This window comes from Ambystoma mexicanum, chromosome 3q (genome assembly GCF_040938575.1).
Source record: "Ambystoma mexicanum isolate Mex_15411 chromosome 3q, UKY_AmexF1_1, whole genome shotgun sequence".
Taxonomy (NCBI): Eukaryota; Metazoa; Chordata; class Amphibia; order Caudata; family Ambystomatidae; genus Ambystoma; species Ambystoma mexicanum.
In genome coordinates, this window is record NC_090926.1 from 1,085,094,751 (window position 1) to 1,085,112,474 (window position 17,724).

General features: G+C 45.5%; 1 protein-coding gene across 5 annotated transcripts in view; it reads right to left on the bottom strand.

Moving 5' to 3' along the window:
* Positions 1-17,724, bottom strand: part of LOC138583279 (zinc finger protein 514-like) — a 178,096-nt gene that overhangs the window by 50,964 nt on the left and 109,408 nt on the right. For 3 of the 5 annotated variants that reach the window (XM_069655381.1, XM_069655379.1, XM_069603824.1), the window contains 3 exons: positions 16,109-16,207; positions 10,029-10,139; positions 8,518-8,619 (listed from right to left, as the gene is read on the bottom strand). In XM_069655381.1, coding sequence (XP_069511482.1) covers positions 8,518-8,619; positions 10,029-10,139; positions 16,109-16,207 — 312 coding nt within the window. The remainder of the gene's footprint in view (positions 1-8,517; positions 8,620-10,028; positions 10,140-16,108; positions 16,208-17,724) is intronic. The other 2 variants (XM_069655380.1, XM_069603825.1) reach the window with 1 other exon arrangement.

Genomic DNA, 17,724 nt, shown 5'->3' on the forward strand with positions numbered 1-17,724 from the left:
AGACTTGCCCACTGCCGGGAGACTCTCCGGAGCAGTCGAAGCCGCCGCCACCCTTCTCTGCAGAGCCATATGAAACGGCAAAACCGGGTCAGTGGGGGGGGATCAAGATCAAGGATGTCCGTGAGATCATCCTGAACAAACTCCCCTGGGGGAGCTGACCAACCCAAGTACTCGGTGACCCGAGACATAAGGCGCCGATATGAAGAATCGGCATGAGTGCCAGGCTCCGGCCTACAAAACTCCACCTCCGGAGAGGTGTCCAGTCCACTGGCATCATGCAGTGACTGCCTCAGGTCATCAAACTGGCTATGGCCCGAGATAAGCTCATCTGGTACCGTAATCGGAGCCAAGCCTTCATCAGAGCCTTCATCACCCTCTGAAATGTACTCCAGGCGGGGAGAGGAAGACATCTGGGGACCAAAGCAGTGCCTGACCTTAGCCAGAGCCTTTCTAGGGGCTAACCCCGTGCCACGGGGCCCCTCCGATACCACCTTCTCGAATGGCGGTGAGGGCGCCGAACGAGTCGGCGCCGACGTCGACAGAAACGGCGTCGACGTCGAGTAAATCGGCGTCGACGTCAGCTGCAGCGCCGCCAGCATCGACGGCGTCGACACAGGCCTCGAAGCCGGAGCTCCGAGCGTGTCTCTCGACGACCTAGGCGCTGACAGCGTCAACAACCCCCTCGGAGGCAGAGCCTCGAGAGAAATCGTCGACGACCTCGGCACCACAGGCGTTGCCGTCTTCTTTGAAGACGGCACAGGATCACGTGGTCTCGAGCCCGTCGAGGACCGGGATCTGGAACGGGCATGGCGAGAACGGCTACCCTTGTCCGAGCGGGACCTCTCCCGTGAGCCGTGCCAACCACCCGAGCCCGAAGGCATGCGAGCGGTGTCTCTCGACCGGTGCTGACCGACCCCACTCGGAGGCGCGGACAGACCGGTGCCCTGCAATTCAAGAATCGCTAGCATCTGCTTCCCGAAGGAAGCCCATTTCTCCGGTGTCGCTTGCACGGAGGGATAAGCGACCCGCCGACGGGCGGAGTCCTCCGAAGAGGACGGGGAAGGCGATCGATGCTGGCGCTTCCGGGAATGCCTCGAAGAGGCAGAGGAGTGGCGAGACCGAGTCCTGGAAGGAGACCCACTGGACTTCCGATGATGACGCGTAGACTCGCCCCTCGAGCACAGAAGACCTTGACTTCCGGGGCTTAGACACCCGACCTACCGACAGCTTCTTCTTGCGTTCCCGCAAGGCCTTTGCCGTGAGCAACTGGCAGTCGACACAGTCGTCCGTATCATAGGCCTCCCCGAGGCACCAGAGGCAGGCGTCGTGCGAGTACGTGACCAACATCTTGGACCCACAGTCCCTGCATTTCTTGAAGCCCGGACGCGGGGTTGAAGACGAAGTAGACATCGCCACGAACAGGTCTTCACAAAAAACCGAGCAGGTTCAACGAACTGAGAAGAAAACAGCAAACTCCAAAGAGTCGAGGCGTACCGAGATTCACGAAGCGAATACGTTCGTGGAAAAAACGGAACTGAAGCTATGGGTGTCGTGCGTCCTACTTATCACATCGGGTGACGTCGGCCATCGGAGGAGGTCCTCGGGGACGGCGCATTGACGTCATCGACGCAGGACGCAGACGCCGAAGATTTTCCAAAGCAGCACAGCTATGGACATTACCTGTCATAGATATGGAATACATCGGAGGACCCAATCCCCTCGAAACGTATGATACCAACAAAGGTGAGGATGTGGATTTGGGTGTTTGCACCAGTTCATAAACACAGCTAACCTTCCTGGGCTCTGGACAGGGCCTCAGAAGCGGCATGACTAATTATAGCCATGTCTACAGCTAAACACGAGGAAGAAGAAATTAGTTTTTAATGCAGATAAACACTTTTCAGGAAAGACCAGAAGACACTACCTTTCAAAGAAAATCTCACCAATCGCATATCACTCTACTTAACCCGAATGTTACAAAGCACGAGAAGTAGCAGGCACACAGATCGGAGTGTGGGCTACGGATGGTGTCCCCTCTTAGGATTTGCAGAACTTCTGAACTGCAGATCCTATGAGACAAAGGAGTGTGCCAAAAGAAGAGCAAGACGAAGAAGTGTTTGTCGTCACTGGCTCAAGGGAATGAGAGACCTGAGTTAAGCTTTCCCTAACTGAGGGAGGCAAAGCTTTACCTTACGGGAGTTGGCTTGGCCAGTGTTTGTTGCAGCAGCAGTCAAGGCATCCTTCAAGGTCATATCAGTCCTTTGGAATAGATTTACAGTGGTTAACTGAAAAAATGACTTCAATACATTCAATAGATATACAAAATGCTGGGCTGGGAGGAACCACAGCCTACCTATTAACGGACATGGGCCATTGAAACTCAGAGATTATGCAATTCTGGATAACCAGCTCCGAGAGATGTGTGACGTCAGACAAGGTGGTGATGTGTCTTAGGGTGCTTCATGTACACAGCTGATATTCCTTAGCTATGGACAGAGGCTGAGAAGAGGCGCGACTATATATGGCAATTTTTACCGCAGACAAGCGGATGCAGGAACACCTTTCCAATCCAAATAAGAATGGCACACTCGATCATCCTGTTTAGGAAGGACCTAAAGACCCTACCCGTCAAAGAACATCTCACCAATACCATATTTCTCTACTCAGTTCTACGTCTCTCTCCCCCTGGAGCTCCCCTTTACCCTGATCCTTTATCCATTCCAGCTCCAATGATCGTCTACACCCTATCTGTAACCCCTGGTTCTGGGGACATATAGTCGAATGACCCAAGACGCGGGTAGCCCCAAGAAGATGTGCCCAAAAGAGTTACATGGGGATATCCCTTGGTACACAAAACATGCATTTAAAAGCATCATTCACAAATATCTCTCAACCATTCACAGCGCCACAAGCTCATACAAAATGTCTGACACTCACCAGGTAGCACTTGCTCCGCATCAGAAAGCAGCTGACTGGCATCCGTGCCCCTCTCTAATATAGCCTTGTAGACTGAGGGAGGGGTCATTATCGCGGGATAATGACCTGCCACCGGGTTATGGTATGTATACCAAGCGAGATTGTGTGCATCAATTATCGTTTCCACAGTTGAAGTCTTTGTTTGGTTTTGCATCTGGTAAATTCGGTTTGTGGTAGATCATCAGCAAAGCATGGGTGGTTAATCCTCCCTTGATTCAGTGACTCTGTGACTTTTGTGCTTTGGTATTATATCCAGCAATTTTGATTCAGCAGTGCATTGAACAGCAGGTTTTCCACACCAGCAGTGTTGCCAGAACATAGGGTTTGTTATCAAACTTCCAGTTTTTTATGTTTTTTATGCAGTTATTATTGGATAGTTGGAATGATGCACGGTTGTGTGGTTATCTTCTTTTTTTGAGTTCCTCCTCATCTTTGACTCTACTGGGATTTTTCCACTTTGGAGACTGCTTCTGTTTTTCATGGCTTCAGAGTGCAGTTCTCTCTGTTCCAAAGATCTAGACTGAGTACTGTTATGCCTGGAAGTTACCCTGTTCTAGCTCCCTGTAATTTATTTCACATGGAATACATTAGTGTTCCGTGCCCCATTCCACTATGGAATGGAGTGTGTTAGAGCTTCTTAGAGTGTTTGAGTTCAAAAAGATTACTGGTTTTGTGTGGAGTCAGTGGCACATGCTGCGGCTCTACTGTGGACTTCAGTAAAGGAGCTTAATCAACTTACCTGACTGGTGTCATCTTTACAATGGCAACAAGGATGCAGGCATTTTGAAGCCCATGGAGTGGAGCATGAAGTCCGCAACTGCTTCAGAGGGAAGACCGCAAGAACAAGAGTACGGCGTCGACAGGAGAAAAAAGAAGACACAATAAGTGGGCATGTGGTCCCAAGTCCCAGCGGTTCCCAGTGAGGCACAAGTGCCTGGGGAATCCTTGCCCAGACGGGAGGTACACGGCCTGGCAGGGAACAGTAATTCAGGACAGAGCGCGCAAAGGCCGGATCAGAGGAAAGGACCCTAGCGTATGCCACGCATGCGCATGCAAAAAACAGGAAGCGAAAACAACAACGTTGCTAGGGCAACGGAAAGTCCCAGAGAGACACGCAAAGCGAAAAACCTGGGGAACAAACACGGCACTGACCGTGTCGATCTCCAGACAGCAAATCTGCTGCACAACGGTGCAGAGGTCACCAACAACAAAATAAAAACCAAGTTCAGAACATAGTGGAACAAACATTAAGGAAGCAAAAAAAAAAATGTACTTTTTGCTGTTTTTTTTTTTGTCTGATTGTAAAATTTTGAACAATAAATAAGCACAACAAGAAACAAACACAAAGGGAATGGCTACAGCAAGCATTCCAGCACCACCACCACCACCTTTCCTAGCAGTACCTGGAAACCCCCCAATAAGGTGGGAAAGGTGGAAAAGAATGTTTGACACCTACCTGTTTGCAATGGGAGGGGGGAGGGTACAAGCTTGCCTCTGCAAGGAAACATGCTTTAGTACTACACAATGGCCCTCATTAGGACTCCAGCGCTAAACCATGGTGCTTTTAGCAACATGGTCCATGCCGGAGTCTGCCATGGAGAAAGGGGGAATTACCACCCCATTGCAAGGTTGGCGGGGCGGTAATTCCCCCTTTCTCCATGGCCCTCCCCTATTCCCATTTTTGCCCCATAGGGCTCAATGGGAATGCGGAAGGTGGCAATTACGGCACCGCAAATTGCGGTACCGTAATTCCCATCAAGGTCCCTTTGCGGGTCCCTACTTTAACGGCTGGTCCAGACCAGCCGTTCAGGTCGGGAGCCGCAAAGGGACCATGTAGTAAGGCGTTAAGGGGTTAACGGCGCCGCAGCCTTTTACGTCGCCGTTAACCCCTTAACGCCTGGGTCCTAATGAGGCCCAGTGTGGGAATTGAAGGACGTGGTGTATTTGAAGGCCTGTCGGAACCCACAACTGAAAGTTTTGGTAATTTGGATGACTTAACAAAAGCAGTCCAGAAGTTGCAAGAGCACTATGAACCTAATAATAATATAACATTCGAAAGGCACAAATTCTTCCAGGGACGACAAGAATCCAGATAACCAGAGTCATGTGGCTGCTCTACCCACCATTAATCACACTTGTGAGTTTGGACAATTGACAAATTCCCTAATCAGAGATCAATTGGTGAGATGCACAAACAACGTTAAGATTCAAGAGAAGTTATAAGCAAAAGATCTGTCACTTGGACGAGCTGTGGAGCTTACTCGCAGCATCGAACAGACTGCTCACTACATGAGCGATATGAAAATTGAACAAGGATGGAACGAAATTTGTGTCCTGAGAAACAGAAGGTACAACGAAGGAATGAAAGAATTACGTTGTTTCAAATGTGGCTACACTGGACATGTGCTCAAGCTTATTTTGCCCAGCAAGAAATACATCTTGCATAAAATATATAATATATATGATATGATATTTATAATGTGCTTAATACCCAGAGGTTTCTAAGCGCAGACCCGGGGATCGAATCTGCGTTGCTCCCTATCGTCTTGCTTCCAAGACGAGCGTGTTGCCATACTTGTGCCGATGTGAAGCTTTAATTTGTACGCAAGGGACATTTTGCCAAAGTATGCAAGGAAGCAACAGTGAATACCATTGAACAGACACCAACTAAGCCAGAACAAGAAGTTGCATAACTGTCCTTGACGGAAAATAAGAACACAAATGTCTGACATGTATTTGAAATCTCAGCTTTCGGTGTTGGTAAAAAAAGGTCCTTCAGATAAATTTCACATAAATGGGAAATCATTAATTATGAAGGTGGACAGTGCTTCCCCTTGGACAATTACCTCTGGTGAAACCTTCATGAATGTCGTGGGCAGAAGAGTACAAGATGTTCTGGAACATGAAATACGGCCACATGGTTATGGAGAAGTTGAAATAGGAATGTTGGAGAAATTTAATGCTGAGATAGTATACCACGGCTGTAGCTACGCAGCAGAAGTGTTAGGGTGGGTCGAACAAGCAAACCTGGGTATTCGCATTCAAGCAAATTTACAGCAACCAATAGCAATCGTAGATGTTCAAGAGAAATGGGAGAGTGAATTTCCAGAAGTTTTTGTCGGAGGAGTTGTGAGAACTCAAAGATTTCTAACACCGAATAAGAAGACTAAAAGCCGACGCAATTCCAGTAACTCACAAGGTACGCCCTGTACCGCACCACTTGCTGGAAAAAATGAAGGAAGAATTAGACACATTGCTACAAAAAGGTGTTATTGAAAGGGTAGAAGCAACAGAATGGTTGTCCCCACTGGTGTTAGTGGTGAAACAAAATGGGAATTTGAGACTCTCTGTGGATCTCAGAGATTTGAACAAAAACATTCTAGTGGATTGACATCCTCCTGCCAGTAATTTCAGAAGCTCTACCTCTTCTAAAGGATGCTACGGAATTTACAGTAATCAATCTGTCTGCAGTGTATCACCAGGTACCATTAACAAAATGTTGCCAAGAACTTTCGTCATTTATCACACTGGAAGGACGCTGTCTTCCAGAGGGTAATGGAAACTTTAACTTACAATTTACATTATTAGGATTCTGTGGGGAAGGGAGATATGTTATGTCTGGAAGTTACCCTGATCTAGCTCCCAGTAATTATTTCACATGGAAAACATTTGTTTTCTGTGTTCAGTACCCCATTGACTACAGTGGCCCTCATTACGACCCTGGCGGAGGACCATGGTGCAATTTGCACCATGGTCCATGGCGCAGAGCTGCCAACTCCGCCATGGGGGTTGGCGGACTTACCGCCCCATTCCGACCTTGGCGGGGCGGTTAGTCCCCAATCCCCATTTACCCTTCCCCATTCCCATTTTTGCCCCATAGGGTATAATGGGAGTGGGGAAGGCGTTAATTACGCCACCGTAGATTACGGTGGCGTAATTAACAAGAGGTCCCGTAGCGCCATGGATTTTTCCGCCCGGAAAATCCGGGCGTAAAAATCACCATGGCGCTACGGAAAGTCGAAATCTGGCGGAGAGGTACGCCATGCATTACGCTGGCGTAAACCCCTCTCCGCCAGGGTCGTAATGAGGGCCAGTGTGTGTTAGAGCTTCTTAGAGTGTTTGTGTTAAAAAAGAATACTGGTTTTATGTGGAGTCAGTCGTACATGCTGTGGCTCTGCTGTGGAGCTTAATCAACTTTCCTGACTGGTGTCATCTTTACAAGTACAATCCCTTAGAGTTTCAGTAAAGCTTCAGTAGTGCTTTTTCTTGACCTCTGTAGGTATCTTGAATCAGCTAGTTAGTCATGCATCTGTGGATTATCTGCTTTGATTTTAGAGTGTGGGGCCCCTCTCTTTGGTCACAGTATCATAATGTTTTCTTCTGTGTTTTAATAATGTAAAAATCTAAATTGTATAACATTAGGGGTCTTATTTCCTAAATCTATTTTTGAGGTTTAAGTGGAGATAATTTTTAGAATTAGTTTTGTTGGTCTTGTATGCGTCTCATGTACATTATACTGCTTTGGGGCTCCATCCTGCCAGTACCAGGATTGCTTCTTCTCTCTTAGAATAGTTTTGATGAGCTACTGTTTTTAATATGGTTTCAGTAGTTGCATAGATTCCCTACATTGGCAGTGGCTTTACTTGGCTTTCTTTGCCAATCAGTGGCACTTGTTCCTATCTAATCTTTTTGCGATAGGAAAGATATTTTTAAACATTGCTGGCACAATTGATGTAAGTAAGGAGTTTTTGTTGAGGCTTTTCTTTGAGAAGATTTTTTTCAAATTCTCTGGTGGATATTTGCTGCCTCAGACATTCTATTGTCGGGGGAATATACATTTTTATTAAGACATACATTTACAAGTCTATGATTTAGCACACATTCTGTATTGATGCGTCTTCTGTTTCCAGCTTTGCCCATTGCTATGCTATTGCTCAATACGTTCTCATAGAGCAGTGGTTTTCAAACTGTGAAGGGTGTCCACAGTAGAGCGTGTGAGACTCTTCCAAAAGGTCGCACAGTGACTGCTTTTAATAGAAAATATAGGCAGAAATGGCTTACGAGCAATTTGCTTTACTAAGGGGGGGGGCTCAGCAACAAACATTTTACTCAAGGGGGTCTTGGCATAAAATATTTTGAAGACCACGGTCATAGAGTAAGGACTGTGTCAAGAAAAGATGGAGGCAAATGTAATTTTAACACATCACTACACGTGTATGTCATTCTCATGCAATGTTTTTACTCCTTACAGCGTAGCTTTCATGTGAAACCGGAGTGGTGCTCTTGATGACAAAGAGCCTCCACCCAAACTGTGTACATGGGACGAATGTAAACAGCTCAACTCCACAATATGCCACACTTATCAACCATATGTTATTCTTGTCACCACAAGAAAACCATGGGTTATTGTAAATTGTAACATTAAGCAAGACGGCCGTGTAATAATAAACAAAGACAGTGACGTTGTAAAGCGGAAACCACATATCCAGCATAATAAAGGAGAGTCCCTTTAGTACCTTTGCCTATAAGCTTTGCACTCACTTGTGGAATGATCAACACTATTTCTTTCGTCTTTACTCTCTTGGTCGTTTGTGTCCCCATCCTTAGTTCTTAATGGAAATACTGAGGTCACAACAGGTGGGCCTGCAATGAAAAGAAATATGTGGAAAGTACACTACAGTGTCTTGAACAATTAAAAGTAACACCACTCTGTTTAGAGACTAGAAGAAGCAAATGCTCGGTGTTCTTTTTGGAAGCATGCACTTGTAAAAACCAATGGGAATCCTCAAAATCATAATATAATGAAACAAGTCAAAATTGCACAAACAAATACAGCAAAACGGTTTTGACAGCGAATTCAGATGTCTTCATTTTGTGACGAATGCAGCTAGGGCACAACAATAAGGAAACACGCTGGCGTCCCTTTCATGATACAAGGACACCCTACATGAACATAACACAGGTGGGGCTGAAGCAGCGTCATTGGCAAGCTAGACTGGGTACACATGTTAGCGAGTCTTCAGGGACATTGGCCCATCATGATATCTCCAGCTTTAGTCTGCCTCACAGCGCTCCGAAGCAGTCTACAGAGCAGAGCAAAGAAATGCAATAAAATAACTCAAAAAGGAAAAGAGGGACATTTGTGTCAGAAAGTGGGGCTGTTCGTTACAGTCACCGTGTGCAGTTGGCTGAAAAGATTTGAAAGAATACAAATCTGATATAATCAATATTTTGAGGAAATGTCAAAGAGATGGCGTAGATGAAACACATGAATATAAACATACATGGGGTATAATTGCAGCAAATGTGCACGTAAGTGTCCAGCTATGGGGTGCTGCCCTCTCATCCAAAGTGAGATGCCAGGTAGGTCTTTAGCCTCAGCAGGTGCCTCCCTCTGGAACAGCCTCCCTACCTCTCTCCGTCTTGAGACAGAGCACCTTAAGATCCCAAAATTCCTAAGACCTTCCTCTTCTCTTATTCCTTCTCTCTCACTCTCCCCTGATAACATCTGTCTTTATTCTCTCCTCTCCACCCTAACCTTTCTCAGTTTCACCTCCAGAGCCTTACAGGTCCCAGGCTCTCTGCACTTGCCTTGGGCCGCTGCACTATGTTCAGCATTACTGCACTTTCAACTTACTCTCCACGAGTGGGGTAACCTCTCGGCACTTAATTCAGAGCTCTATTGGACTGACACACTTGTTACCCTTCCCCCTCCCCCTGCCCCCACCTCCGTTGCACGCATGCATGACCTGACTGTACTTATGACTTGTAAATTCGTTTGTACTGTCCTCCCCCCTCCCCCAAACCCACTCCTTGTCCCCCCTCCCTAGCATGGTTGTGACTAAACACTTTATACACTTGTACTAGGAGAAACGCTGTCAGGCCTAGTATGCTAGTTTTTACTGTTGATCATTCGGAAACTTCAAGGCCTTAAAAGGCCTTAAAATGATTACTGCATTCCCTTGCTCCCTCCCGCCTTTAAGCGCTTTGAAGCACTCCACTTCTGTATAAGCGCTGCATAAACAATTACAATTACAGGTAATTTTACTTACACGAGGAGGGATAAGTTGTGTCTGCACATCTCTCCGGAATCTGCCCTCCTTGGATATGTGGCTCTTCTTTGTTAATTCGGAGTAAAACATCACAGCTTACATTTTGAGAGTCTGATGTTTGGAAGGAACACAGATAAATAGACTTCTTACAATTGGAAGGCTACAACTGCTACAACTGCTACACAAACAGATTGCTGTACAATATTTACATACATTAAAACATTATATCTCAAACATTTGTATTTTTTTTAAATTAAAATGTTTATTGGTTTAAAAGCTTTTAAAAAACAATTTGACAAAATTAAAACCTTTAACATTACATTTCCATACAACTGGATTCAATTGAACCTCGTACTAAACGGGGGTTTGGGGTGGGGGCTTGTATGGAAAAGGGAAAAAAACTCATCATTCAAAACAGTTCACAAAAGGAAAAGGATGGCAGCAGGGATTTCTTCACTTTCCAATTGTCTTAACTCGTAGTTGCTAACACACCCTTCTCCTGAGTCCAGGCTTCAACCTAACACAAATGTAATCATCTTCATCGCAGCTATTACCAAGCTCGTTTGGTCCCCCAGTGTATTCATATGACCATATTTTTCATTAGCACCCTAAAAGTGGGCGCTGGCCAATCAGATTGCTCAGAACGCAGGCTATATTGTATGGTACACAAGCCCGCATTCCTGTGCAGCATAGGTGCTGCTAGCCTGTGCTCCCTTCTCTGCTCCCCCATCTGTGTAGTTTCATACGTGGGTGCTAAGAGTGTATTTTATTTATTTATTTAAAAAGAAACGTACCTTTGCTGCATGGCGACAGGCCACACAGTGCTTTCTCAAGTCCGGTTTCAATGTTGATGACATCACAGTCATCAACACTGAAAATGAATTTAGGAACCACAGCACGGCACCGGGCTGCACAGCAAAGGTAAGTTACTTGAAAACAGAAGACACACCATTAGCACATGTGTAGATAACTATACGGGTGCAAATGGCGATAGGCCTCTCAGCAGCAGACCGACCCAGTTGGTAATAACACTGTCAGCCTCGTTAAGGGACCCTCGCTTAGCTTGGCCTTTAACTTGGGCGCCGGCCCGTTAATAACAGGGTCAGCCTGCGGCTTTGGGGCATATTGCCCTATTAGTAACCCTAGAGTGGACATTATTCTGGCCCCACCAGGTGACTACTGTGATGCTGGAAATGCATCGGAGGGACAGGGCCTCCAAATCCTTGTACTTTTTTGCTTTATCATGTATGTTCTGTCTTGTTTTCCACGCAGGAGTTCGGGTGGGACTCCTGGCGGTGCGGCTCTTCCTCTTTTTGGTTTGGTGAACAGACCCTTGTGATACCCTTATGGCACCCTTGGGTGGGAGTACAACCCTGTACTCCTAGTGTATGTTTTTGGGCACCTGTGTGTGGACCCACTCAACAGGGTACGGGTTGGTGGCAGCTCCGTGCTGTATTGACAGATGCCCTGTGCATCCTCCATTTTGGGATGCCCAGGCCCTGTCATTGGAATCAGTGGATTCCTTGAGGAGACAAGATGACCCCCGTGGCCTCTTGCTTTCCATCGCCTGTTACCTTGTTTTCCCGAAGTCCCGGTAAGCCCTGACTCTGTCCCTTCCCCTGACTTGCTGTTGGGTGGAAGTTTCATATATGGTATTGTGGGAAAGTCCAGGCCAGACTGGCTAGAGCCTTCCCAATGACTATGTTGTGGGTGGGACCTGGGTGAATGGAGTGTGTGATGAATACGCATTTCATGTTATGGGTGTCTAGTATCTCGTGTGTGATTCAATGACTGAGACAGCCTGTCCGAAACTGGTATGAATGCAGTGTAGAGTGCTGAATGGCTGGGTGCTTATCTGAATCCACATTCCGTGTTGTGAGTGTCTGGATGGAGAAGAATGGCCTGAATGCACTGTGAGCCTGGTTGGCTGCCTGCCTGCCTGAATGCCCTTCTGAATGATTGGTTGCCTGAGTGTGACCCAGCAGAGTGAATGGGAGATCAACAGTATATCTGGGGGCTCTCACTGATGGATATCGTTCAGAAGCTGAAGTCGAAACTTGATGCTTAACCTTGAGGCCCACTGGAAGAAGAATTGCTGCTGCCGTCGTTCGATAATCTGAAAGCTGCGTGACCATGAAGGAACTGATCCGAGAGAGGGACCGCTGCAGAATCAGAAAGTGAAGCACCCGGACGGGGACAACTTGACATTGTGCTGCTCAACGACCATAGCCGCAACGCTCCACTGCCTAGGACATTTGATTCAAGGACTCCCCTTGCTCACCATCGTCCACCGCTTTGTCTGGCTGGAGAAAGTCAAGGTCGTCGACGACCGAGGAGAATCCACCGTTGGATTTCCGCCACCCGAAGACCTCAAAGACGCCGACAAAGATCCGAAAGCCAGTCATTGTCACGTCCCGATCGCCGACGCCAGATGCGGACGACCGGACACCCTTGCTGGGCCAAAGTTCTTTATTGACTCTTTGCAGCAACTAACTATCATCGTCGAGGGGCAACGCACACCTCATCTTCACAGGACGTTCACAGGCCTTCTTAACGAGCACTGCAAAGATCGAAGCTGCTCCCTTGACAACAGCGTTCACCTTTTCTTCACCGAGGAATCTCGAAGACCTGGTGCTCCTGCCTTAAAGGGAGTTCACTCAAGAAGGGCCAGTTGACGACTCATCGAAGAACTCTACGAAACCAGGTACATTGTGGTTGTAGAACCTTTAGAAGGAATCAAGACTATATTAAGCATAACTGAACTGGGCTTGTCAATCCGCTTTATTTACAGGTTGCCCAGGTGGGTGGATCCTCGCACAGAACTGTCTCTAGGTAGACGGGAGTCAGTCTTCTGCCTTTGCTTAGTTTACCTTGTTTTGTCTATTGTTGATTCATCTTACAATCTAATTCGTATGTTAGCTGTGGATGCATTTTAAAGGAATCAATATATAAGAGTGGTACCACGTAGACTTGTATATATTTGCCATTATAGTATTGCCAGAGTACAAAGTTGTTATTGTGATTGTGTATATAACGTGAACCTTATTTATATAAAGAGCTGTGTTTTCACAAACATAGTGTGTGGACATTCCTTTGTGGGTGCTTGGGGACTACACTGTACTTAAAAACCAGCCTGCATCACATCCTGAGAGCTAAGCCTTGTTTGCTCGTCCACGTTTTACCAAATAGAGAATCTTGGCTGGGGTCATCTGTGCTTCTCCTCTGCCATATAGAGAGCAGGAGTACAGATACCCCCTCCAGTCTTTACAGCTACCCACATTACACATTTTTTTTAACAATCTCAATGGGGTACCAAACCAAGAATTTGAGAAACCGGATTAGGTCAAAGAAACCTTCTAGAATACGCATTATTTTCTACCCTCCCCATGAGTTAACCCAAATAACAAGTACATAGCTTTGCTGCTTCCTAGCTAGGTTTGCACTATATAAACCTACATAAAAATACACCTCGCACCCTCCTTTCTTTTGCCCCTGGGATGTATACACACATATTAGCGGGGACACCTCCACTCACAGCTGCAATTTGGAACATTTCTAAGTAATTCCCTGCCATCAGGGATTTCCTAGTATCCCTAACAAGGAAAAGTTGGCAAAAGCACGAACACATGAGGTAAATCCAGAATTATAGTCCGGCAAGAACAAGTTGGGACTTTCACACCTGCGCATCCTATAAATCAAGTGATGGCTAGTTAAACCTGATGAATTTGCCCCCAAATAGGGACTATTCTTACAGAACAGTGAGCAAATGTTTGCAAATTAAAGGTATTGCTGGTATAACGGGAAACAAGGAAGAGGTTGCAATGCAAACTTTAAATAGGTCCAATACAGTCAAGTGCCGTGTCTGAGAACGAGATTCTAGCTGCCTTCTTAACTATTCACTTCCATTGATTTGTTACTTGCAAAGGTTTAAGCATGGATGTATTTTGGATCCCAAAAAATGTCATGATTTACAAATTTAAAGGCAGTTTTTAAGACTCCTTTCCAAAAACATGAATTCAAACTTGGTATGTACTAGTATGGCAATTCCATATAGCATCTTGTACACCACATTTTCCATGGGGTAGTGAATGGTGTTTGAGGTTGCCTGTATTTGCATGCAGGTTATAAAAAGATACTGGGTAAATGACTGAATAGGCATTGCAGTGTAGTGGACTGTATGTGGGGGGGGTCGCTTTGCAAGCCCCCCATTGGTAAGAAAGTGCAAAAAAGAAGGCATAAAAAGGGATGCGACAGTGTGAACACGTTGTTTAGTAGCCCATCACATCCCAGAATAATTCTGCTTAGGATTGTCTCTCCCCCCAACTGTGTGCTATGTCTACGTTTTTCAGGTTGTGCTGATGTCCTGCTAATGACAACCCTAGTCTGAAGCCCTAACACTGTGACTCTGATCTCATGTTCCTCAGTTTTAGGAATAAAGCACCCAGTTTTAGGAAATATGCGATCCAGCGAGGCTCGCTTCAGCAACCAAAGGGGATTGCGCTCCTTTTCTATCAGACTCTTGGTTCGGGATTTTATTTTTGCAGGTGTTCATCCCACTGAACATAACTCAGGTTCCCCTTCTAACCATCTGCGACTCTTCACTTCCTCCTTCACCATTCCTCTACCCCTTTTTCCTTTTGGATCTTGCCTTTTTACCCTTCTGCACTCCAGCGCCTAAACCATTCACTGTTCACCTGGGAATGCATTACTCCTGAACTGCACTTTCAGAGGGGACCCCTGGCTGTTCTTTTGCATTTCCAACAGGGACAGCCCTGTGGCCCATGCTAATTCATCACCACCTTCACCAACCTATAATCATTGCAAATAAATTTACTGCAGAAAAGGGTCTGCAGAATAATTACCTGCTATTGTCACAACGCTACTAACTCCTCCACCCAGGTGTCCACAGGCCTACTACTCCTGGGCTGCCAATCTGTTCTCTAACTCGATGTGGTGCAATGTAGTTTGACCCCTCCTCGACTCCCAGTGGACCCTCCTGTTATAAACACCACTGCTTTTCCCCTGCTGCTCATTCTCCTCGTCCTCTCCAGCAAATAAGTGTGACTGGGGCACTAAGGACACAGATTTGTAGGCCTTTCCTTCCCTTGTTCCCATGACACAATTGGTTCTGGCCGTGTGTGCCCACCTCCTCCCTTTGTTGTTAAACTCTCTACCTCCTTAATATGAGGTGATGGTAGTTGCAGAATGGTTACGTTCGTCCCCTGCGTGGATTCACCATATAATGGTTAGGCAAGGGATTGTGGTGGTGTCCGTTTTTGGGATCAGCCTTCTTGGTTTGTGGTGAATCCATGCAAAGGTAAATGACAGCTACAGTTAATGATCATGTATTGGGATAGAAAGTCAGCCTCAGATCCTTGTTCCGGTAGATGATTGTTTTTGTTTTACGACTTGGTCAGCGATCCATGCCAGACTCTCACTCCTGGATATGTGCAACACAGACTCCTGATCTGCACATGGATTAGCGGATCCAGTTCAAATCCAGCGGCAAATGTTTCTTTCTATAATCCGTCTCCTGCGAGATGCTTGGTGTGTGTTTAGGTAGCGTCTATGCCATCTAATTTTGGCGGCACTTGGTTTTTAACCTACTACAAGTGCTCAGGAGACTTGGGGAGCGCTCGTGAATCCCCCATTTACTTCATTCAGCAGTCGCATCACTGAGTGCTTGGCACATACTGGCCCCCAGAGGTCTAGAGTATGCCTCTTCTGTATGAGGCCAAGTCCAACAGTCTAGTTGTATTTGACACAGCATGTTTTAGTGTTGAAGTAAATCCTTGATCACTGCATCTCAGTCACTTCACGAGTAGTAATGTATTTACAGTTGTGATCTGAGGTTCCCTTTTTCCCCCCATTTGTTTCTGTGATGGATTAGTGCAACATCTCTCATAGTTGCCCTGTGGGCTAGTGCAGAAAAAGGTTATCATTGGACCCTGAATACACCTGCAGAAAAAACAAATTGGTTGATTGCTAAAAATCTTAGTCATTTCATCAAAGTCACAGTTATACATCTAGGTGGTGTGCAGATGTGCATAATTTAAACCGGTCGCAGTATAGGCACTTACACTCACTTGGGGAATGACTTTTCCTCTGTTTGTCCATGATGTACAGCTCTTTTCTTTCTTTAGCTCTAATTGTACGGACTGTGTTGGCAATAATAGGTCCTATTATTAAAAGAAAACAGAAATGCCAAATTCATCAACCTTGTAAGGGCACACATTAAAGTATGGGCTACTATCAAGTTCAGGCATAGACACGAAGTGTCAGCGAGAGGACCGAAAGTAGGTTTAATACAACTTTGGAGAAATTGTGAAATTAAGAGGGTGGCTAGCACATAAGGTATTAAAAAATGGAACAGTTGCTATTAAAGACACCAAGAAGCAATGCATACATGACAGCAGTAAGACAGACAGCAAAATAAATGGATGTATACTAATTGACCTTTTCACAACTGACCTCGGGAGAATTGACATCATTTATAAGGTCAATTAGGACATATATGCGGGAGTAAACCACCCACAACCTCCCACCCAATCCAAAAAAAAAACACAATCCCCCACCCAATACGCTTATATTATTTATAATCCAAAACCAACTCAATTCATACATAAAATAACTAAAATAATATAAAGGTCAATTGTGAAGAAGGTCAATTAGGACCACTATAATTAGGTCAATTAGGAAAAAAAGTCAATTGTAAAAGGTCAATTTGGGTAATACCAAATAAAATAAATGAGAGAAATAGAGGAGCTAGGGAAATAAATGCACACAGAACAGCAGGTCCCAAGGAGAGGTTTGTGGTGAAGCGACAGATTGAGTGTCGGTAACATGTACAGCTAATTCTGTGTGTCTTGCACCCCCACGATTGTTTTTTTCCCTCACAAGGGGCCTAAAACCTTCCTGTTTCAGGATTTGTGGGCATTTCCATTTAATGGGTTACCTCGACTCATGCTTCTAATTTGTCTTTTCCTGATGATCACGATTGTTTTACCTAATTCATACAGCTCTTGTTTAATGGTTCATATATCCTTTCCCATTAGTTTCAAATTGGTTTTGTTTTTTTGATATATTAGTTTATAATTTGTTCATCTACTTTGCAGTTTGGGGAGTGAGATTTTATGTTACTCAGTGATCTACAGGTGTGTGTGACCTGTAGGTTGTGGCTTTGTTACTGCTTTCTGAATAAACATTAAACAACTGACCCAGAAGGTAATTCCACTCAGGGTAACCCAGATGTAGATACAGTGAGATATGTCTCATGAAGATGCAAAGGGATATCTATGATATAGGTTTATATGTTAGGATCTGCCTGCTCTATATTTATAAAACAACTAACATACCTGGTGATCATTTTCATATTTGCTTCTGATGAGCTTAATTCGGATAGTGAAAAGTCCCAGGCTTTGCAGAGTTTGAATGGAAAATAAAGGTTTAAAACATTACATCTAAGCTCCCACCCTACCTGCATGCCTGCCTGGCAGATTATTTAATTTGAATACTGCATAAGTTGTATGGATAAATAGGTCAAATGCATCTTTGTATGAGACAATCTTTGTATGGTCCTGTCAGCCTCCCCTGCGCGCCCGAGTTGTCCAACACGCAGCCACATGCTTTATCAACAGTCTATGCAGATACAACCACATCACCCTGGCCCTCATCGAACTCTGCTGCACGCACAAAT